This window comes from Trachypithecus francoisi, unplaced genomic scaffold, assembly GCF_009764315.1.
Source record: "Trachypithecus francoisi isolate TF-2019V2 unplaced genomic scaffold, Tfra_2.0 Lachesis_group9, whole genome shotgun sequence".
NCBI classification, from domain to species: domain Eukaryota; kingdom Metazoa; phylum Chordata; class Mammalia; order Primates; family Cercopithecidae; genus Trachypithecus; species Trachypithecus francoisi.
The window spans coordinates 30,096,984-30,120,190 of record NW_022681474.1 but is presented as its reverse complement, the minus strand read 5'-3'; the positions used below and the strand labels follow the sequence as shown (position 1 = coordinate 30,120,190).

Genomic DNA, 23,207 nt, shown 5'->3' with positions numbered 1-23,207 from the left:
CAACTATGAGGAATGAATAGATGCTGTAATACAGAAGAACCAGGTATGATGGAAGATGCCGCTTAACCCAGACTTCAGGTTTAGGAAAGGTTTCTTGAAGAAAAGCATACCTTCGCTGGCAGCTGAAGATGTGTAGGAATTCCCAAGCTAAGAGAAAGATAGACAGAAAAGGTTTGTGCAGACTTGTGGAGACATGCACATTTGAGGACATGAAACCTGAAGGACTAATTCATAAAGTAGTATTCCCAATACTGGCTGGAGAGCTTTTTAAAATACAAATATTTTAATGGACCCCACCCAGACTTAATGAATCACATTCTCAGGGAATGAGTGCCAGGGTTGTTATTACTAGCTCATATAGGGAGCCACTGGCTCAGGGTGTGTGTAGGGGAGGTTGGAGAAGAGGTGTCAAGGCAGGGAAGTTGAGGCTGGAGAGATAAACCAGGGGTGCACCTTGAAGGGTTTGCAAACAATGTTGTGGAGTTTGAATTTTATCCTAAGGGCAGGGGGAGCTGTGGAAGAATTTGGTGAGCACGGAGATGAGATGATCAGATTTACAGTTTCTAGTGATCACTCAGTTTAGACATGGTGCCTACCTTCATGAGGGATATAATCTAGTTTATAAGGTTCAATCTCTTTGAGCCTCACTTTAAAAAATCTAAAATGGAAATAATACTCACTTTGCATGATTCCTGTGAGGTTTAACTGAAATAACTTATGTGAAGTGCTTAGTACCACGCCCGATACACTGCTGGGAGGCAAAAGATGTGAATTATTATTATTTGAGAAAGTGATAGAGCCAAATGCTTGGTGGACGTTACACTCACCCCCATACGACCTCAGGGAAGGAGGAGACCTGACTCCAGGATCTTCTGACACATCCTTTTCCTTGGCCCACACCTGGGACACCAGAAAGAGCCCACTCTCACCTCACTCCCCACTCGCCTCACTCCCCACTCACACCTCACTATGCACTCACCTCACTCCCCACTCTCACCTCACTCCCCACTCACCTCACACCCCATTCACACCTCACTCCCCACTCACACCTCACTCCCCACTCACCTCACTCTCCACTCACCTCACTCCCCTCTCACCTCACTCTCCACTCACCTCACTCCCCTCTCACCTCACTCTCCACTCACAACTCACTCCCCTCTCACCTCACTCTCCACTCACACCTCACTATGCACTCACCTCACTACTCCCACTCTCACCTCACTCCACTCCCCACTCACACTCACACCCCATTCACAACTCACTCCCCACTCCCCCTCACCTCCCCACTCACCTCACTCTCCACTCAACCTCACTCCCCTCTCACCTCACTCTCCACTCACCTCACTCCCCTCTCACCTCACTCTCCACTCACAACTCACTCCCCTCTCACCTCACTCTCCACTCACACCTCACTATGCACTCACCTCACTCCCCACTCTCACCTCACTCCCCACTCACCTCACTCCCCACTCTCACCTCACTCCCCACTCACCTCACACACCCCGTCACACCTCACTCCCCACTCACACCTCACTCCCCACTCACCTCACTCTCCACTCACCTCACTCCCCCTCACCTCCTCTCCACTCACATCACTCCTCACTCCCTCTCACCTCACTCTCCACTCACAACCACTTCCCTCTCACCGCCTCACTCTCCACTCACACCTCACTATGCACTCACCTCACTCCCCACTCTCACCTCACTCCCCACTCACCTCACTCCCCACTCTCACCTCACTCCCCACTCACCTCACACCCCATTCACACCTCACTCCCCACTCACACCTCACTCCCCACTCACCTCACTCTCCACTCACCTCACTCCCCTCTCACCTCACTCTCCACTCACCTCACTCCCCTCTCACCTCACTCTCCACTCACAACTCACTCCCCTCTCACCTCACTCTCCACTCACACCTCACTATGCACTCACCTCACTCCCCACTCTCACCTCACTCCCCACTCACCTCACTCCCCACTCTCACCTCACTCCCCATTCACACCTCACTCCCCACTCACACCTCACTCCCCACTCACCTCACTCCCCACTCACAACTCACTCCCCTCTCACCTCACTCTCCACTCATACCTCACTCCCCACTCACCTCACTCCCCACTCTCACCTCATTCCCCACTCACTTCACTCCCTACTCACCTCACTCTCCACTCACACCTCACTCCCCCTCACCCACTCCCCACTCACACCTCACTCCCACTCACACCTCACTCCCCACTCACACCTCACTCCCACTCACACCTCACTCCCCACTCACACCTCACTCCCCTCTCACCTCACTCCCCACTCACACCTCACTCCCACCTCACTCCCCACTCTCACCTCACTCCCCACTCTCACCTCACCTCCCACTCACACCTCACTCCCCATTCACACCTCACTCCCCTCTCACCTCACTCCTCACTCTCACCTCACTCCCCACTCACTTCACTCCCCACTCTCACCTCACTCCCCACTCCCACCTCACTCCCCACTCACTTCACTCCCCACTCTCACCTCACTCCCCACTCCCACCTCACTCCCCACTCACACATCACTCCCCACTCACTTCACTCCCCACTCACTTCACTCCCCACTCACACCTCACTCCCTACTCACCTCACTCCCCACTCACGCCTCACTCCCCACTCTCACCTCACTCCCCACTCTCTAATTTGCATGACTTTAGTTACAGTCTTTATTCTGATGAATTCCAAATGTCCACTTCCAGCCTGTTTTTTTGCTTTTTTTTTTTTTCCTAGGCTCCAGAAACCCATACATTCATCTGCATCCTAGATAGTTCCACTTAAACGTCTATGGGTACTTCGTTCAAATTAGGTCTTCTAATACCATATGCCACCCCCAAGAAAACCAAACCAAGCAAAACCAAACCAACTTTTCCAACATTAGCCCTACTAAGTTGAGCCAGAGACGTGGGAATCATCTCGAATCACTCATTTCTATCTTCTCCAAGCAAGCTTCCCAAATCCACACTCTTCTCTCCAGGCAGAGACCACCACCCTCTACCCAAACCGTCACCACTTCCCATATGGACTAGTGAAATAGCCCCATGTTCCCTATACCATTTTTTGCGTCCACCCAACCCTGCACCCTGTAATTCTGAGAAATCTTCTAAGATACAAAATTTATAAAAATCCTCCCCCCACACTTCAGCCTCTTCAGGGGCCTTCTAATGCCCTTAAAAAGGAACTCCAAACTCTTTACCAAGATGCCTCCCGAAGGATCTTAAAGGTGAGACCGTTCAAGATCTCACCTCTTAAGTCTCACTTTCTCCCATGCTGCCTTTTCTATTTTTTACTCCAGTCATTCTGAACTAGAAAAAAAAAAAATCACCTTCTCTCTCACTCTCAGATCTATGCAACATGATGATTTGTCCAATCAGAATCCCTTTCATGCTGGATAACTCTTTGTCCCTTAGGCCTTGGGGAGTCAGCCCTTGAACCTTTATATTAGTTGAGGTTCTATCATTGTATGGATGTGTCATCTCTTCATCTCCTCCTCCCTCCAGTGCTATTTGTTATTCTTGTAATTTCTTAATGTCCGTCCTCCCCACCAGTTGTAAGCAACATGGTGGCAAAAGAATATATAGAGTCGATCCACATTATTCAGATTCTCCTTGGGAATTTGCCTACTTGCTCAAATTTACTTGTAACCCCCTAATCAATACGGTCATTCTTGGACGTGCGCAGAGAAGTGAAATATGTGAGTTGTCCAATGCACACGTTCTCAGCTGAGGTTGAAGAAGGCGATTCTCTGCCTTCTTGTTTCAGTTCTCATACTGTAAGCAAGTGTCCATTTTGCAGTCCATTTAGTGCCATAATTTTTGGATTTTTATTTTTGTTGGTTATTTCACTGTTCGCAATGGCCCCCAGATGTGGTGCTGAGGTGCTGCCTATGCTTTGTAAGCGCAAGAAGGCTGTGGTGTGCCTGAAAGAGAAAATATCTGTGTTAAATAAGCTCCACTGCATGAGCTGTAATGCTCTTGGCCATGAGTTCAATGTGAATGAATGAACAATATATATGAAATCAGGTGTCTTCAAACAGAAATACACATAAAACAAGGTTATGCATCCATCAACTGATGAAAATGTTGTAGCCAGAGGCTTGCAGGAACCTAATCCTATATTTCTCCTAAGAGAAACAGTTTAGTATTGGCTAATCCAGTGTTTGCAGTTACTTTACAGAACAAAGCTATCGCAAATAGTAAGAATCAACTGTACTTTAATAACTTTGATATCCTCAGTAGCTAACACAGTGACTCTCATGTAATAGTTATTCAATAAATATTTGTTGAAACTGAATTTTTGTATGTACTGTATATGTATATAGACTTATACATATGTACACACACATACTTTATACATATACATGTAGAAATAATATGTAATATAGAAATAAATTAAGCTGAAGTAGTCTTTCATGCCAAAGATGTGCCTCACAGCTGTATTGTTACTTTTTGCCCCTTAAAAAATACTTAAATGTAGGCTTAGTTTTGATACTACCTTTATTTTTATTTTTGTCTAGGATGCTGGGGAAATGGTTCGTTCCTTTGTTGGTGGTTTGGAACTTATTGTCAATTTACTGAAATCAGATAACAAAGAAGTTTTGGCAAGTGTATGTGCTGCCATTACCAACATAGCAAAAGATCAAGAAAATTTAGCTGTTATTACAGATCATGGAGTTGTTCCTTTGTTGTCCAAGCTGGCCAATACAGTAAGTAACGTATCTTTTTGTTTTACATGCATGTTGTCCTGAGATATCATGGTGTAGTGATGAAAACAATGAGTTTTCAGTCCAGAAACCTGGATTCAAGTTTAATACCCATTGCTAATGAGGTCTGAGATTTGGTCAACTCATTTAGTTTCTCTGAGACTAACATATGTGAAAGTGTATTTTAAACTATAAAATGTTAATATTGCAAGATCCTTGTAAAATAGAAGCTGTTTTTTATTTGCCACTGGCAAGCAAAGTGGCAAACGCAAGCGCTACTATGTAAGTGTTAACTGTCATCTTCACCACCACCATCGTGGTTATGACTCTTGATGGTTGTTCATGCCAACGTTAGAAGTCAAATGTGCCTCCTCCAGCTTAACAAGCTTCAGTCCATGGCATTCTTGAGCTGGAAGACTTTGGCAATGATTGCATTGTTTATCCAGAGCTGGGCCAGACAGAATAAGCGGCCTTGAGAGACAATGACTTCACCATGACCAGAGGTATTTGAGCATAGCTTGCACTATACTTGGCAGAAAAGTCATAGAGCAGAAATTCAAACCCTGGAAGGATGGTTGGTCTAGAAGACTTCGAGTTCCTAAGAGTATCTGTCAGATTCAGTTAAGGACACCAAGTTGTTGCCTGAATCAAGAGAACAGTACTCTTAATAAACACAAAACCATCCGATTCAGTTATAGTATGCCCATACAAGGCTATTGCATATACGAAGAAGGATATAGGCTGCATCAAAAAATACGGAAAGAAAAATGGAAGACCCAAAATGTGTCTTCAGATTTGCTGCACTCTCTTCTCCCTCTTAGGAGCCAAGGGAACCAAGGTGTATTACTGATACTGATGTATTCCTAGGGTGGAGAAATCGAGTCAGTCCACTTATCCCAGTTAAGTGCAGAATCCCTTTAAGAATATCCAATATTCTTTAAATATTTGGATTACAAAACAACTTGCTAATCTATAATTTTGTGTTGTGTAGTAGACTTACTCTAAAGAAAATCTAGCCTTGAGCTAATGACTGATGTCAGATGCTTGGTCACCTTTGAGTGCACTGACTACATTCAGTTCATAAGAAGACAACTCAAGATTGAACGTTGGTCCATGGGTGACCCTACCAAAAGTCTAGTTCCTTCAGCTGGGTGCAGTGGCTCACGCCTGTAATCTCAGCACTTTTGGAGGCCAAGGCGAGCGGATCACTTGAGGCCAGGTGTTCAAGACCAGCCTGGCCAACATGGTGAAACCCCTTCTCTACTAAAAATACAAAAATTAGCTGGACGTGGTGGTGGACACTTGTAATCCCAGCTACTTGGGAGGCTGAGGCATGAGAATCACTTGAACCCAGAAGGCGGGTTGCAGTGAGCTGTGATTGCACCACAGCACTTCAGCCTGGGCAACAGAGTGAGACTCCATCTAAAAAAGACTAGTTCCTTCAAGACATCACCTAGGTAGTCAGCCAGCTGGCCCTTCTCTCTACACTCATTGGTGTCTTAATGGTTAATAAACATAAAGTGCTTATTGACATGATCTTGCAGGGTCATTACAATGCACAGATCCCAATTCATTTTCCTTTGCACAGAATAACAATAAATTGAGACATCATCTAGCAGAAGCTATTTCACGTTGCTGTATGTGGGGCAGGAATAGAGTGGCCTTCGGTGAGCACAAAGCAGTGGCTCCACTAGTGCGTTACTTGAAATCGAATGACACCAACGTGCATCGGGCGACCGCTCAGGCCTTGTACCAACTCTCCGAAGATGCTGATAACTGCATCACCATGCATGAGAACGGTGCAGTAAAGGTACAGTTGAATGACTTTGTGGTTTAGTCCAAGTTTGGTGGTAAATGTAGGCTGGAAAGAAACTTAGGCATCACTAAGATTTCTCTGAAGGAGGTATTCAGGGATACAAAAGTGCCTGCCTGCTGCATCATGGCTGCACTCAAGCCATGCATTACCAAGATTTTTTTTTTTTTTCCTTTTTAAACAAGGTCTCACTGGGTTGCCCAGGCTGGAGTATAGTGGTGCAATCATAGTTCACTGCAGCCTTGAACTCCTGGGCTCAAGTGATCCTCCTGCCTCACCCTCCCAAGTAGCAAGGACTACAGGTGCATGCCACCATACCTGGCTAATTCTTTTAATTTTGTATACAGACAGGGTCTTGCCATACAGCCCTGGCTGATCTTGAACTGCTGGCCTCAAGTGATCCTCCCGCTTTGGCCTCCCAAAGTGCTGGCATTACAGGAGTGAGCCACAATGCCCAGCCAGTGTGTTATGCTGATTTATGCTGCAGAAAAGTTGTATGGAGATAGAATTTTTCTAAATTAAAGCATAGAAATGTCCTTAGTAAAATAATCATTCCATAATTTGATATTGATGAAAGAAAATGTACAGCATATGAACAAACAGTAGTATTCACAATTCTATTGGCTATAGTGTTTACTTAACACATAAATAATAAAGGATAGAGACAACCATAGGCACCAACTAAACACCAGAGGAACTGGCTGAAACAATAAATAGGTGGAGCTTGTCAGTCTAAACCATAACGACAATGGATAGATTCAAAGACATGTTCGTTTGTTTAAATCTGTGCATCAGCAGACAATTAGGAAAGTTTCTGTAAAGAGACTCTAACTTATCTACACATTGCAAACTACCTAGAATATTCTGCTGGCAATAAATATAAAAATATTTAGAGTACATGAACAGCTTACATGTATTAGGAAAATTGATTTAAAATATTAGTTCTTTTCTATAGCCTGTTTCCTTGTACAATATCATTTTACTGTTTATTACCTTCATTTGGAGCCTATGACAACCAGATGCATTTACATCTTAAAATAGATGCCCAAAGTGGACTTGTTGTTTCAGCTAAGAGTTAAAAACTCCAGTTAGTCATATCTAGTCAAATCTAGATATGCCAGATATGAAACATCTTAGGAGGAATCGTACTCTTAACATACCAATTGGTAATTTTTGAGGCAATTATTTTAATTAATTCTTGAAATCTATTCCAGTGGGAGAATATGATGTTAATTTTTCTGAAATTCAACTCAATTTATGTTTGAATGTGTCAACCTTTCCATTATAAATCTGTTTTTACAGCATGTAAATTAGGCCAGATTAGTTTCTTCAAGCAAAAATCTGGCAAAAAACCCCATCTTTTAAACTAAGTAACAATTTTTAAAAGTAGATTATAAAAACCATATTGGAACATTAACTTCCAGTTGTTCAAGAATGCTAAAAAGGCCATTGTCTCAATATGACTGTGTTCTCATTTCAAAAAGGAAGATATTTCTAATTTAAAAGTATACATACTTTTATTGAACAGGGACTTGCACAACCTAAGTATGCAGTCTTAAAAAAAAAAAGAAAACTATTTAAGTAGCTGGGTAGAAATGTCTGACATATAGCATATGCTTAGACAACTGCCAGTTAGTTTAAGCTCAAAAAGTTTTAAAATGTATTGACACGCACCTGTAGTCCCAGCTACTCGGGAGACTGAGGCAGGAGAATTGCTTGAACCTGGGAGGTGGAGGTTGCAGTAAGCTGAGTGCACCACTGCCACTGTACTCCAGCCTGGGTGATAGAGTGAGACTCTGTCTCAAAAAAAAAAAAAAAAGTATTAAGGTGTACATGTAATGGTTCAGTTGACATAAATGCCTGGTGTATATGCAACTCACAATGATTTCTTCAGATGCAAGCCAATAGATAATCCAAAATCATTTATGAATATTATCCTACCTTGTAAAGTGATCAAACTGTGTTTGCCCACCCACACAGTTAGGAAAGTTTCTGTAAAGAGAAACTGTAGAATTAGAAAAGTAAGGCAATAAGAAAGATTTAGAGTGAAGGACAGAAAAGAAAAAAGCAAAGAAGGAAAATGGTGTCTGTTGTGTTCTAGAGCCTTTCCCAGATTATCCTTGGGTTTCTTGGGGGCCTTTCTCTTTAGTCTGTTTGCATTTCCAACAACCTGTTATTTCTACTGGGGAAAACTGTAAAGAATGGGGTACTTTTTTTGTAAATTACTCTGCAATAACATAGAGGCAGGCCTTACCATGCTGTGTTACCAGCAAAAATATGCAACCTGGAGATTGTCTCTCTCAACCTCTTTTTCCTACTCTGTTCTGAGCCCCAGAACTTGTGGGGTCATGGGGGAAGCATAACAACCTGTGTTTCCTTTCTCTGGTTTTCTTTAAGGAGGAAAAAATGTAGGTGTGGCATATTGGGTGTTGGTAGAATCATAATTTGATAGTTGCTTGGATATGGGAATAAAGGAAAGCCTAGTAAAAAATGATTCCAGATTTCAGTCTAGATGAAGAGGAAGAGGAAGAGTTCATGAGCAAAATATTTTGGCACATCGGGGTGGTTCAATTACCTGCAAAGAATGTGTCACAATTACATGTGTGACTGCTAACATTTCTGACTTTGAATGCAGGTAAATTTTATCCAGTATTTTGGCAAAACCCTGGCTGTCTTTGTTCCTAACTCCTGCTGCCCGCTTCTTGTCAAATGCTTGTCGTGTTATTTTCCAGTTGTACAAACATTCCTGCTGCAGCTGCCAATGACTGAATGTTGACAGGCTCTTTGACAATGACCAGAGTCACCCTGTCACCTATTCATAAGTAATTGATCCTAGGATTAGCTGCTTTGTTAGACAATTTCCTCAACAGCAGTGGCCGATGTAATGCGGTGTGTCTGTCTCCTGAAGGCTGAGGCTTATTCTGCCCTGACGGTGACGGAGCAGGGTCTGGAATATGATGAGTCAGTTTCTAATGTGTTCAGTTTGAATCATCAGTTTGAATTTTAGGTGCAGAGCAGCGCTGCCTGGCAGAAATGTCACATGTGCCCCGTATGTAATATTAAATTTTCTAGCAGCCACACTTTAAGAAAAGATAAAAGGAAAAGGTGAAATTAATTTTAGTAATATATTTAACCCGATACACTTGACACTTGAACAATGCAGGAGTTAGGGGTGATGACCCACTACACTGTCAAAATCCACTTATAACTTTTGACTGTCCCAGAACTTAACTGCTAATAGCCTACTGTTGATCAAAAACATCAACAGATGATTAATACGTATTTCGTATATTATATGTATTATGTATTAGTACAATAAAATTAGCTAGAGGAAGAAAAGTGTTAAGGGAATCATAAGGAAGAGAAAATCTATTTACTGTTTATTAAGTGGAAGTAGATCATCATAAAGGTCTTCATCCTTGTCATCTTCACGTAGAGTAGGCTGAAGAGGAGGAGGAAGAAGAGGGGTTGGTCTCACTGTCTCAGGAGTGGCAGAGGCTGAAGAAAATCCACATATAAGTGGACTCGTGCAGTTTAAACTTTTGTTGTTCAAGGATAAACTGTGTATATCCAAAATATTGTTATTTCAACATATAATCAATATAAAAATTACTTAAGATATTTTATATTATTATTATTTATTTATTTTTGAGATGGAGTTTCAGTCTTGTTGCCCAGGCTGGAGTGCAATGGCTCAGTCTCGGCTCACTGCAACCCCCGTCTCCTGGGTTTGAGCGATTCTCCTGCCTCAGCCTCCTGAGTAGCTGGGATTACAGGCACCCGCCACGATGCCCGACTAATTTTTGTATTTTTAGTAGAAACAGGGTTTCACCATGTTGGCCAGGCCGGTCTCGAACTCCTGACCTCAGGTGATCCACCCACCAGTATATCTCAGCTTGCGCTAGCCACATTTTTTTTTTTTTTTTTTTTTTGAGACAGAGTCTTGCTCTGCCCCAGGCTGGAGTGCAGTGGCGCAATCTCGGCTCACCGCAACCTCCGCCTCCTGGGTTCACCCCATTCTCCTGTCTCAGCCTCCCGAGTAGCTGGGACTATAGGCACTTGCCACTACGCCTGGCTAATTTTTTGTATTCTTTAGTAGAGACGGGGTTTCACCGTGTTAGCCAGGATGGTCTCGGTCTCCTGACCTCGTAATCCGCCCGCCTCGGCCTCCTAAAGTGCTGGGATTACAGGTGTGAGCCACCGCGCCCGGCCGCACTAGCCACATTTTAAGAGCACACCAGTGGCTAGTGGTTTCCTTGCCGGACCGTGCAATTCCAGAGGGGAGAGTGGAGAGATTTGGAAATTATCAACAGGGGTTATTAAACCATTAATGAGAGTGGAGGAGATGTTTTTGGCAGAGAGTTTAGAGAAGCCTGGGAAATTTCTACATTTTCACTTTCGGGGCATGTAAACTAGGAAGAAGTGCTGTCAGACTAGACTGGAGAAGTTAGGAGGTTAACCAGGAGTTCTAGAAGCCAAAGGAAGAGCAAGTTTCAGAAGAGTTTGTATTTAAATACTGCTAAGAGGTCAACAAGGATTTTCTGATCCAATTATGTTGAAAAATCAGCTTGTGTTTTAGAAGAGGTAAAAATCTCTTCTAAATGTGTTAATCAATTCCCTCTAATACAGTATGATAGGAGTATTCAATCCTATTCTCTTTATGATTTTGCACAGACCTCCTTTTCAAATGTATCAGCCCAGGGATTTGTACCATTACAAAACCTTGTGAATATGGATGCAAATTTGTTGGAAACTGTGGAAAATATGAGAAGTCTAAGAGGTACCCGAGTTATTTGCTAATTATAACAAAACTGTAGCATAGGAGAGTAATGGGGAAGAATAAATTGCAGGAAAAAATTCATCAAGGCAAGCCCTTTCCTAGGACAGAAAAAGTGATCAAGTAGAAAACTGATGAGCACCTATTAAAGGCGTCAAGCTTCTTTCCCCATGGTGACATTGGATTTGTTTTTGCAAATGTCTATACCAGGCAAGTGAAAACTACATCATGGCTTATAACTTTCTGAAAGACAGGAAATTGAAGAGATTGCAGACAAATACAATCAGAAGTATGTCCAGCATTGGCAGAGTGAGTGGAGAGCAGTTCAACTGGAACTGCTGAATTGGTACAGCCAACAGGCTCGCTGCCTCCTAGGCTCAGTACATGTACTGGCGTTCCAGAGGGCCAGAAAGATGATCCCAGATGCAAACACACCCATCATTTTTGAAGCCTAGCACAGGAAAAAAAAAAAAAAAATACCGCTAATGTTTGCGAGTCAAGTAAACGGATTTTAGATACTAAGATCACCTAGAAACACTCATTAAGTGCCCGTATACTTAATTTTTTATCTAAATATATTTTCTGTTAATTAAAACTCTTAATGTCGCTGTAGTTTTGAGTGCTTTTCTCCCATTCCAGACTTTCCTTGGAGTGCCGAGAAGAGTTTACTAGGTGATGTGCTATTAAATAACTTAATAACTAGATGAAATCTTTTACTGATCCTAATCAATTGGTATCGATGAATATATACTAATACAGAGTAATAAACAGACTTGTTTCTGATTGGCTTTTTTCTTTTTATTTGTATTTCTCCTGTAAAGTGAGAAAGAAGTTCATGATTACTGAAGGGGTCCAGTAAGTTAGAGTTTAGTTCATCATGTTCAACTTTAATATCATACGTACATCAAATGCTTTTATTTCATTTTTTTTAATTTTGAGAAATCTTGACAGCTTTAAGGAATAATTGACATACACATGCACATATTTAAGGTGTACAGTTTGATGGATTTTGACATATATATGCATATACCCACACATACACATGAAACTATTACCAAACCAAAATGATGATCACCCAAAATTTCCCAGTACCCTTTCATAATCCCTGTCTCCTGCTCCACTCTGCCTGGGCCAATCACTGGTCTGCTTTCTGTCAATATAGATAAGTTTTCATTTTCTAGAACTTAAGAAAAATGGGTTCCTACTGTAAGTACTTGGTTTTTTGTTTGGTTTCCTTCACTCAGCTTACTTATTTTCACATTCATTCACGTTCTTACGTGGATCAATCAACTCTTTTATCGCTGAGTGGTAGTCCGTTGTATGAAATTATCATAATTTGGTTATCCTTTCTTTTTTGTTTTGTTTAGTTTTGTTTTGTGACAGACTCTCTCTCTGTGGCCCAGGCTGGAGTGCAGTGGCGCGATCTGGACTCACTGCAACCTCTACCTTCTTGGCTCAAGCAATTCTCGTGCCTCAGCCTCCCGAGTAGCTGGGGTTTCAGGCGTGCACCACCACACCGGGCTAATTTTTATATTTTTGGTAGAGACTGGGTTTTGCCAGGTTGGCCAGACTGGTCTCGAACTTTTGACCTCAAGCGATCTGCCCGCCTCGTCCTCCCAAAATGCTGGGATTACAGGTGTAAGCCACTGTGCCCAATCGCCTTTCATTTGTTAATGAATATTTATTTCCAATTTGGGTTGTTACAAATAAAGCTGCTACAAACATTCATGTACAAGTCATTGGGTGGACATTTGCTTCCTCTTCTCTTAGGTAAATACCCAGGAGTGAATGGCTGGATCATACAGTATGTGTACCTTTAACTTTTTAAAGAATTGCCAGACCGTTTTCCAAAGCGTGCCATTTTTGCATTCCCACCAGCTGTATAGGAAAGCATCCCTGCCAACACTTGGTATGGCCAGTCTTTTTGATTTTAGATGTTCTGATAGGTATATCATGGTATCTTATGATTTCAATTTCAATTTTCCTAATAATTAATGATGTGGACATCTTCTTACGTGCTTGTATATCAGCTGTATAACTCCTTGGGCAAAGTGTTCACATTTTTTGATCACTTTTTGATTGGGTTGTTTTCTTATTATTGAGTTTTGAGAGTTCTGTATGCATTCCGGTTGCTTACCAGATGTGTAATTTGCAAATATTTTCTCCCAGTCAGTAGCTAGTCTTTCATTCTCTTAACTGTGTCTTTTCAAGAGCAGAAGTTTTTAAGGTTGATGAAGTCCTTTTTTTTTTTAATGAATTGTGTTTTTGGTTGCATATCCAAGAAATATTTGCCTAGCACATGGTCACAAGGATTTCATGCTTTCTTCTGAAATTTTATAATTTTTGGTTTTTCACTTTTAGTCTATGACTCATTTAAGTAAACTTTCTTGTGATGCTAATTATGAATCAAAGTTCATTTGGAGGGCGTATTAGCAGCATTTATTGAAAAAACTGTTTGCCCTTTTCTCACTGAATTTCTTTTGCAATTAACAAAAACAACTGAGCCAGGCACAGTGGCTCATGCCTGTAATCCCAGTACTTTGGGAAGCCAAGGCAGGAGGATTGATTAGCCTTAGGAGTTTGAGACCAGCCTGGGCAACATAGTAAGACCCCATCCCCCTGACCTCCACACACAAAATATTAGCCACGCATGGTGTTGTACACCAGTAGTCCAAGCTAGCAGGAAGGCTGAAGTGGGGGATCACTTGAGCCTGGGAAGTTGAGGCTGTGGTAAGCCATGATCACACCACTGCATTCCAGCCTGGGCAACAGAGTCAGGTCCTGTCTCAAAAAAAATTAAATTAATTAATTAATTAACAAAAATAAAAATCAATTTGATATACGTTTTGTTCCATCGTTATAGTTGCCTATATTTATGCCAGTACCACACAGTTTTAATTACTGTGGCTTTACAAAAGTAAAATTAGGTAGGATAAGTCTTCCTACCTAATTCTTTATTCAAAGTTGTTTGGGTTACTCTAGTGCCCTTACATTTCCACAGGAATTTTAAAATCAGTTAGCCAAGTTATACAGGAAATGCTTTCTGGGATTTTGATTGGAATGCTGTTGAATTTATGTATTTTGGGGGAAATATCGATGTCTTAACAATATTAACTTTCCCCAATCACGAACAAGGGATACTCTTGTTAATTCAAGTCGTACCTTTCAGTAACATTTTATAGTTTAGAGTGTACAGGTTATTCAAATCTTTGTCAGATTTATCCATATATGTTTAACATTTTGATGTTACTGTAAATGGTATTATTAAAATGTCAATTTCTGATTGTTTATTGGTATGATGTAGAAATAGAATATGTATGTTAATCTCATATCTTCCAATCTTGCTGAACTCACTTATTCTAGTAGGTTTTTAGATTCCATCAAACTTTCTACATAGACCAGAAGTCAACAAACCTTTTCTCTAAAAGGCAATGTAATATTTTAGGTTTTATGGGTCAATAGAGTCCCTGTTGCAGAATCTTCTTTGTTTTACTGTTACTGTTGCTATTATTTTTATTATTTACAACAATACAAAAATGTAAAAATCACGTTTCGTTTTGTGATTTTGAGCTATACAAAAACACATTGTAGTTTCTCAGCATGTCACATAAACAATCATGTTATCTGTGAATAAACAGTTTTTCTTTTTCCTTTTAAACCTGACTGCCTTTTAATTATTTTTCTTGCCAGATTGCACTGGCTGGAAACTCCTATGCAGGTTGAACATCCCTAATCTAAAATCTGACATCCAAAATTCTCCAAAATCTGAATTTCTTTGAGTGCCAGTATGATGCCACAAGGGGAAGATTCCACACTTGATGTCACATGACTAACTGCAGTCAAAACACAGTGAAACTTTGTTTCACATACAGTATTATTTAAAATATTATATCGGCCGGGCGCGGTGGCTCAAGCCTGTAATCCCAGCACTTTGGGAGGCCGAGACGGGCGGATCACGAGGTCAGGAGACCGAGACCATCCTGGCTAACACGGTGAAACCCCGTCTCTACTAAAAAATACAAAAAAACTAGCCGGGCGAGGTGGCGGGCGCCTGTAGTCCCAGCTACTCGGGAGGCTGAGGCAGGAGAATGGCATAAACCCGGGAGGCGGAGCTTGCAGTGAGCTGAGATCCAGCCACTGTACTCCAGCCTGGGCAACAGAGCGAGACTCCGTCTCAAAAAATAAAAAATAAAATAAAATAAAATAAAATATTATATCAAGTTACCTTCAGGCTATGTGTATATAAGGTACATACAAAACATAAATGAATTTTGTGTTTAGACTCATGTCCCACACCCAAGATATTCTGTATATGCAAATATGCTGAAATCTGAAAATTTGAAACACTTTTAGTCCCAAGCATTTTGCGTAGTGATAGTTGACCTACACAATATTGAGAAGAAGTGATAAGAACAAATACCCTCATCTTATTCCTTATCTTGGGGGAGTGCATTCAGTCTTTCACCATTAAGCTTTATGTTAGCTTTCAGTTTTTTTAGGTGACCTCTATCATGTTGGAAAGTTCCCTTCTATTACTACTTTGATGAGAATTCTAGAAATCAAGAATATATATACTAGATTTTCTCAAATGCTTTTTCTGTATCTATTGAGATTATCTTATTATTGTTTCTTTTTTGGTTTGTTACTATCATGATCATATTGATTGGTGCCCGAATGTTAAACCAACTCACTATTGTTGGGAAAAACCTACTTGACCATGATATGTTACTCTTTTTATACATTATTGAACTCAATTTGCAAAAATGTTGTTCAGAATTTTGAATCTATGCTCATGAGAGATATTGATGTGTGGTATTCTTTCCTTGCAGTGTCTTTGTTTTGTATCAGGTCATGCTGGCTTCAATGAATGAGTCAGGAAGCGTCCCTTCCTCTGCAATTTTCTGGAAAAGATTTATAGTACTGCTATTTTTTTCTCCTTAAATATTGTAGATATTTGGTACAATTCACAAGTAAAGCCATCTGAACATAACGTTTTTGTTTGTGGAATGTTTTAAATTACAAATCTAATTTCTTTAACCAATGTAGGGCTATTCAGGTTACTTCTTCTTAAATGAGATTTGGTAGCTTATGTCTTTCAAGAATTTAGTTTATTTTACCTAAGTTGTCAAACGTATTGGCATAACACTGTTCATAATAATCCTTTATTCGTTTATTGTATGTAGAATCTATAGCTATGGAACCTTTTTTATTTCTGATATTGGTAAACTTGTCTTTTCTTTGCTTAGGATCAAAGAGAAGACAAAAATTCTAGCTAGAACTCTATCAATTGTATTGATCTTTTGAAATAATCACTTTTGGTTTTATTGATTTTCTCTATTTTTCTGTTTTCTATTTCACTGATTTCCAACATGATCATTCTTTCTTCCTTTCTTCTGCTTAATGTAGGGTTTTTGTTGTTGTTGTTGTTGTTGTTTTGTTTTGTTTTTGAGGTGGAGTTTCACTCTTTGTTGCCCAGGCTGGAGTACAGTGGCGTGATTTTGGCTCACTGCAACCTCCGCCTCCTGGGTTCAAGGAATTCTCCTGCCTCAGACTCCCAAGTAGCTGGGATTACAGGCATGTGCCACCATGCCTGGCTAACTTTTCTATTTTTAGTAGAGTCGGGTTTTCATCATGTTGGTCAGACTGATCTCGAATTCCTGACCTAGATGATCCACCTGCCTCGGCCTCCCAAAATTCTGGGATTACAGGTGTAAGCCACAGCACCCGGCCAATGTAGGGTTTTATTTGCTATCCTTCGTCTGGTTTCTTAAGATGAAAACTAAGAGAATTATCAGACACGTATTCTTTTCTAACAGAGGCACTTAGTGCTAGCACTTTATCTCTAATGCTGCTCTAGTTGCATCCCAGAAATTTTTATATGTTGTGTTTCATTTTCAATCAGTAAAAACACTTTATATAATTTCCTGTTTGATTTCTTCTTTGACCTATGAATTATTTAGAAGTGTGTTTTTAGAACTGTGTCATTTAGTTTCCAACCATTTGGGGATTTTCCAGTGACCTTTCTGTTATTGATTTACATAATTACATTATAGTTGGAAAACATGCATTGTATTACTTGAATATTTAAAAATTTTTTGAAATGACCTGGAACATTATTTATCTTGTTATTGTTCAACATGTACTTGAAAAAGAATGAGTATTCTGATATGGTTGAGTATTCTAATATAGTTGAGTATAGTGTTCTGTGAAGTTTACTAAGATTAAGTTGGTCGATATTATTCAATCATTCTACATCTTTATTGATTTCCTACTTGTTCTATCAATTATTGTGGATTTGTCCATTTCTCTCTGAAGTTATATCAGTTTTTTCTTTATATATTTTGAAGCTCTTTTATTAGGTGCGTATATATTTAGAAATATTATGTTCTCTCAAATCCTTCTTTATTGTTATAAAATGGTCATCTTTATTCTTGGTCATATTCTTTGTTTTGAAATCATTTTCGATACTAATATAGACACCCTTTTTTTTGAGAGGGTACTAATATTAATTAGCATACTAAAGTTTTATACCTTTTTCTATCCTTTAATCATATTTGTATCTTTTTACTTAAAGTGGATAATTGTAGGCAGCATATAGTTAGGGCTTACTATTTATTTATTTGTTTATTTATTTAGAGACAGCGTCTCGTCATGTCACCAGGCTGGAGTGCAGTGACGCGATCTCAGCTTACTGCAACCTCCACCTCCCGGATTCAAGCGATTCTCCCGCCTCAGCCTCCTGAGTAGCTGGGATTACAGGCACGCACCACCATGCCCAGCTAATTTTTGTATTTTTGGTAGAGAAGGGGTTTCACCATGTTAGCCAGGATGTTCTCAATCTGCTGACCTCATGATCTGCTGGCCTCGGCCCCCCAAAGTGCTGGGATTACAGGTGTGAGCCACCACACCTGGCCAGGGCTTACTTTTTTATTCAACCTTTTATACAACCTCTGCCTTTATTGGGAGGGGAAGTGGTTACACTATTTACATTTAATGTGATATTGACACGGTTAGCTTTTTTTTTCCTGAGACTGAGTCTTACTCTGTCACCCAGGCTGGAGTACAGTGGTGCAATCTCAGCTCACTGCAACTTCCGCCTCCTGGGTTCAAGCGATTCTCCTGCCTCAGCCTCTTGAGTAGCTGGGATTACAGGCTGGTGCCACCACGCCTGGCTACTTTTTGTATTTTTAGTAGAGACGGGATTTCGCCATGTTGGTCAGGCTGGTCTCAAACTCCTGACCTCAGGTGATCCACCCACCTCCGCCTCTGAAAGTGCTGGGATTACAGGCGTGAGCCACTGTGCCCAGCCATGGTTAGCTTTAAATGTACCATTTTGTTATTTGTTTTCTATTTTTCCCCGTCTGCTCTTTCTCTTTACTCCTCTTTTTGTATCTCCTCTTGGATTATTTGAAGATTTTATCATTTCATTTTATCTCTTGTTTGGCTTATTAGTTATTATTCCGTGTTGTCATTTAGTGATTGCTTTAGAGTTCATGGCATATGTATTTAATTCAGTATAATGTAACTTCTAGTAATGTTATACATAGTAACATATAATTTAAGAATTGTACAACCATATGCTTCCATTTTTGCCCTCCTCGCTTTTATGCTATTTTTATCATACATTTGATTCCTACAAGCATTATAAGCTCAACTGTATTGTTCTTGTTTTTGACTGTAAACAATTGTCTTTCCCAGAGATTTAAATAGACAGGAAAATATCTTTTCTACTTACCTTCATAGTTATTTTTTCCAGTGCCATTTATTCCTTTCTGTAAATGCAGATTTTCTTCTGGTATCATTTTCCTTCTGCCTAAAAGACTTTTAACATTCCTGGTAGTGCAATCTTGTTTATGATGAATTCGTTCAGGTCTTATATATCTAAAAAAGACTTTTTATTTTGTCTTTGTTTTCGAAAAATATTTTTGCTAGGTATAGAATTTTATGCTGAAATTTTTTCTTTCCTAACTTTAAACATGGCGCTCCATTTTATTCTCACTTGCATTGTTTAAGAGAGGAAATCTGTTATCATCCTTGTGCTTGTTCCTCTGTATGTCATGCATCTTTTTGTGTTGGCTGTTTTTAAGATTTCATAATTTTCGCTGGTTTTGAGAAATTTGATTATGATGGGCCTTGTGTAGTTTCCTTCATGTTTCTTGTGCTTGGAGTTTGCTAAGCTTCTGAGATGTGTGGTCTTATGGTTTTCATCACATTTAGAAAATTTTCAGCCATTATTTCTTCAAATATGTTTCCATCCTCTTCCCTTTTTACTGTCCTTGCAAACTCCACTATCACCTATATTTGGTGAAAATATAGGTAAATGTTTTCCCACAGCTCTCTTAGTCGCTGAAAGTTTTCCCACAGCTCCCTGAGACTTCGTTTATTTTGTTACATTTTTTCTACGTTTTAAATTAGGAATTTTTTATTTGTGTTCAAGCTCACTATTTTTTTTTCCTGCAATGTTTAATTTGCCTTTTTTGCTATCTAGTGTGTTTTACATCTGCAATACTATCGACATTTGATTTGGATCTCCTTTCACATTTTTCGTGTCTCTACTTGACATGTTGAGTCTTTTTCTAATTTCATACGTAATCCAATTCTAATATCATTTATCATTTCTGGGTTGCTTTCAGTTCCTTGAATGTTAGCATGTTGAGTGCTCGGTTTTTGTTTTTTGGGGGAACAGGATATCTATAAATATTCCCGAGCTTTGTTCTAAGACGCAGATCGCTATTTTGAAACAATTTGATCCTTTCAGTTCTTACTTTTATGCTTTGTTAGCAAGACTAGGGTAGGGATAATTTTTTTCCCACTACTGAGGCGAGACCTCTGGCTACTCTACCTGTGCATTATGAAGTCTTCCACTCTGGGTGGTGGATGGACACTGTCCCTCCCCTTGTAGAAGTTTAGAAGATTATTCTTTTCCTGCCCTCAAACAGTTTCTCCTCATACAGGTGCTAATCACTACTGAGCCGAATATTCAAGAGGTACCTTCTGCAGACCCCGGGGTTCTCTGTTTGGCTCCCCAATCTCCATTATCTGCCCTGAAGACTCTAGTGGTTGTGGTTCTCCCAGACTTCCAGCTCTGTCTCCTCAACTTGGAGAGACTGTCAAACTTTGTCTGGGCTCTCCTTCCCTGTGCTGTAGCCTATAAACATTCTCCCTGGAGTTAGTTAGTCTGGGTCAATCTTAGGGCTTACTTTTTTTGTTTTCCTTCTCTCAAGAATCACTATCTTTGGTTGTCTGACTTCCAATATTTTAAAAGTTGTTGTTTCACAGATTTTTTTCCATTTTAAAATTATTTTAGACAGGAAGGTAAATCCAGTCCCTGTTACTCCATCTTAACATGAAGCAGTCTTTTCTTTTGATATTTTCTCTTAGAGAATAAATTCATAGAAAGTTAGGGCTGGCAAAGCCAAGGTTTCCATTTTATTTATTTATTTATTTATTTATTTACTTATTTATGTAGGTGTTTGTTTATTTATTGAGACGGAGTCTTGCTCTGTCACCCAGGCTGGAGTGTAGTGGCACGATATCAGCTCACTGCAACCTCCACCTCCCAGATTCAAGCGATTCTTATGCCTCAGCCTCCTGAGTAGCTGGGATTATAGGCGCCTGCCACCACGGCTGTCTAATTTTTGTGTTTTTAATAGAGATGGGGTTTCACCATGTTGGCCAGGCTGGTCTCAAACTCCTGACTCCAAGTGATTCACCCGCCTTGGCCTCCCAAAGTGTTGGAATGACAGGTGTGAGCCACTGCGCCCAGCAAATGTTTTCATTTTAAACACACAGTTTACAGATGAGGAAACTAAGTCCCAAATTAATGAAGTATCTAAACCTACACAATCAATATATGATGTAACATCATACATTATTGTAATGTTCACTTTAGTGTTGTGTCCATTTGATTAGTAGATTTTGAACCATGACTCAAGGAGCTCTGGGTTCCCCTGACAGAGATCAGGGGCTGGTACTCAGAGCTGTTGCTGGGTGGTTCACCCACTGCAATTAGAGCAGCTACTTTTTCTATTTTACACATTAGAATCGTGCACAAGCTCCTATTTTAGAGTAGTTTTTGCGACTTTAAAAAGAATTGAAAATTACTGCACTTGGCCATGCTGCCCTTTAATGGTTCTGTTTATGAAACCCATTAGGAGCTTTTTTTTCACATTTATTTAGCACTTTGCTCCTCTATGATAGAGAAGTTTGCAAAATCAGATACTCTTCAGTAGGAATGAAGAATTCTCATCTTGATTTTTATACCAGAGGATGATTCTTTAAAGCCACTTTTTCCCCTCTTTTTTTCATTTTTCCTTGGGGAGCGCTAGGCAATGCTTTTACCTCTGAGATGATTCAGCTGACTTCTAAAATATCCAGGAGCACTTAGGAAAATTGAATGTGCCTAGGAGGGGCTGAGCTAATAGAATACTTGTCTTCTTCATCCAAGCAAGCTCTGCTTCACTATAATGGATCCACCTTGCTTCTGCTAAGTCCAATCCAACTCCTTCGCCACCACCCCATCGCTAGCCAAATACATCTTCCTCCCATTCTTAGAGCTACAAGTGAGAAGAAATGAAAAAGAAAAGCCTAAGTGTAGCAAAAGAGCAAGATAATAATGAAAGTCATATCATTTTTGCTTTTTCAGCTTCCTGGGTGCCAGACATTTATTCTAAAAGCATATTTACACGAGTATTTTTTTTAATTTTTTTATTATACTTTAAGTTCACAGGATACATGTGCACAACATGTAGGTTTGTTACATATGTATACATGTGCCATGTTGGTGTGCTGCACCCATTAACTCGTCATTTACATTAGGTATATCTCCTGATGCTATCCCTCCCCTCTACCCCCACCCCACGAGAGGCCCTGGTGTGTGATGTTCCCCTTCCTGTGTCCAAGTGTTCTTATTGTTCAATTCCCACCTGTGAGTGAGAACATGCGGTGTTTGGTTTTTTCATTCTTGCAACAGTTTGCTGAGAATGATGGTTTCCAGCTGCATCCATGTCCCTACAAAAGACATGAACTCATCCTTTTTTATGGCTGCATAGTATTCCATGGTATTTATGTGCCATATTTTCTTAATCCAGTCTATCATCGATGTACATTTGGCTTGGTTCCGAGTCTTTGCTATTGTGAATAGTGCTGCAATAAACATACATGTGCATTTGTCTTTGTGGCAGCATGATTTATAATCCTTTGGGTATATACATAGTAATGGGATCACTGGGTCAAATGGTATTTCTAGTTCTAGATCCTTGAGGAATTGCCACACTGTCTTCCACAATGGTTGACCTAGTTTACAGTCCCACCAACAGTGTAAAATTGCTTCTATTTCTCCACATCCTCTCCAGCACCTGTTGTTTCCTGACTTTTTAATGATCGCCATTCTAACTGGTGTGAGATGGTATCTCATTGTGGTTTTGATTTGCATTTCTCTGATGGCGAGTGATGATGAGCATTTTTTCATGTGTCTGTTGGCTACATAAATGTCTTCTTTTGATAAGTGTCTGTTCATATCCTTTGCCCACTTTTTGATGGGGTTTTTTTTTTCTTGTAAATTTGATTGAGTTCTTTATAGGCTCTAGATATTAGCCCTTTGTCAGATGAGTAGATTGCAAAAATTTTCTCCCATTCTGTAGGTTCCCTGTTCACTCTGATGGTAGTTTCTTTTGCTGTGCAGAAGCTCTTTAGTTTAATTAGATCCCATTTGTCAGTTTTGGCTTTTGTTGCCATTGCTTTTGGTGTTTTAGACAGGAAGTCCTTGCCTAGGCCTATGTCCTGAATGGTGTTACCTAGGTTTTCTTCTAGGGTTTTTATGGTTTTAGGTCTAACATTTAAGTCTCTAAACCATCTTGAATTAATTTTCGTATAAGGTGTAAGGAAGGG

At 40.2% G+C, this 23,207-nt stretch overlaps 1 protein-coding gene across 3 annotated transcripts in view; it reads left to right on the top strand.

The window, feature by feature from the left end:
- ARMC4 (armadillo repeat containing 4) overlaps positions 1–23,207 on the top strand; it is a 206,319-nt gene that overhangs the window by 139,856 nt on the left and 43,256 nt on the right. For all 3 annotated transcript variants that reach the window (XM_033208997.1, XM_033208995.1, XM_033208996.1), the window contains 2 exons: positions 4,543–4,731; positions 6,317–6,538. In XM_033208997.1, coding sequence (XP_033064888.1) covers positions 4,543–4,731; positions 6,317–6,538 — 411 coding nt within the window. The remainder of the gene's footprint in view (positions 1–4,542; positions 4,732–6,316; positions 6,539–23,207) is intronic.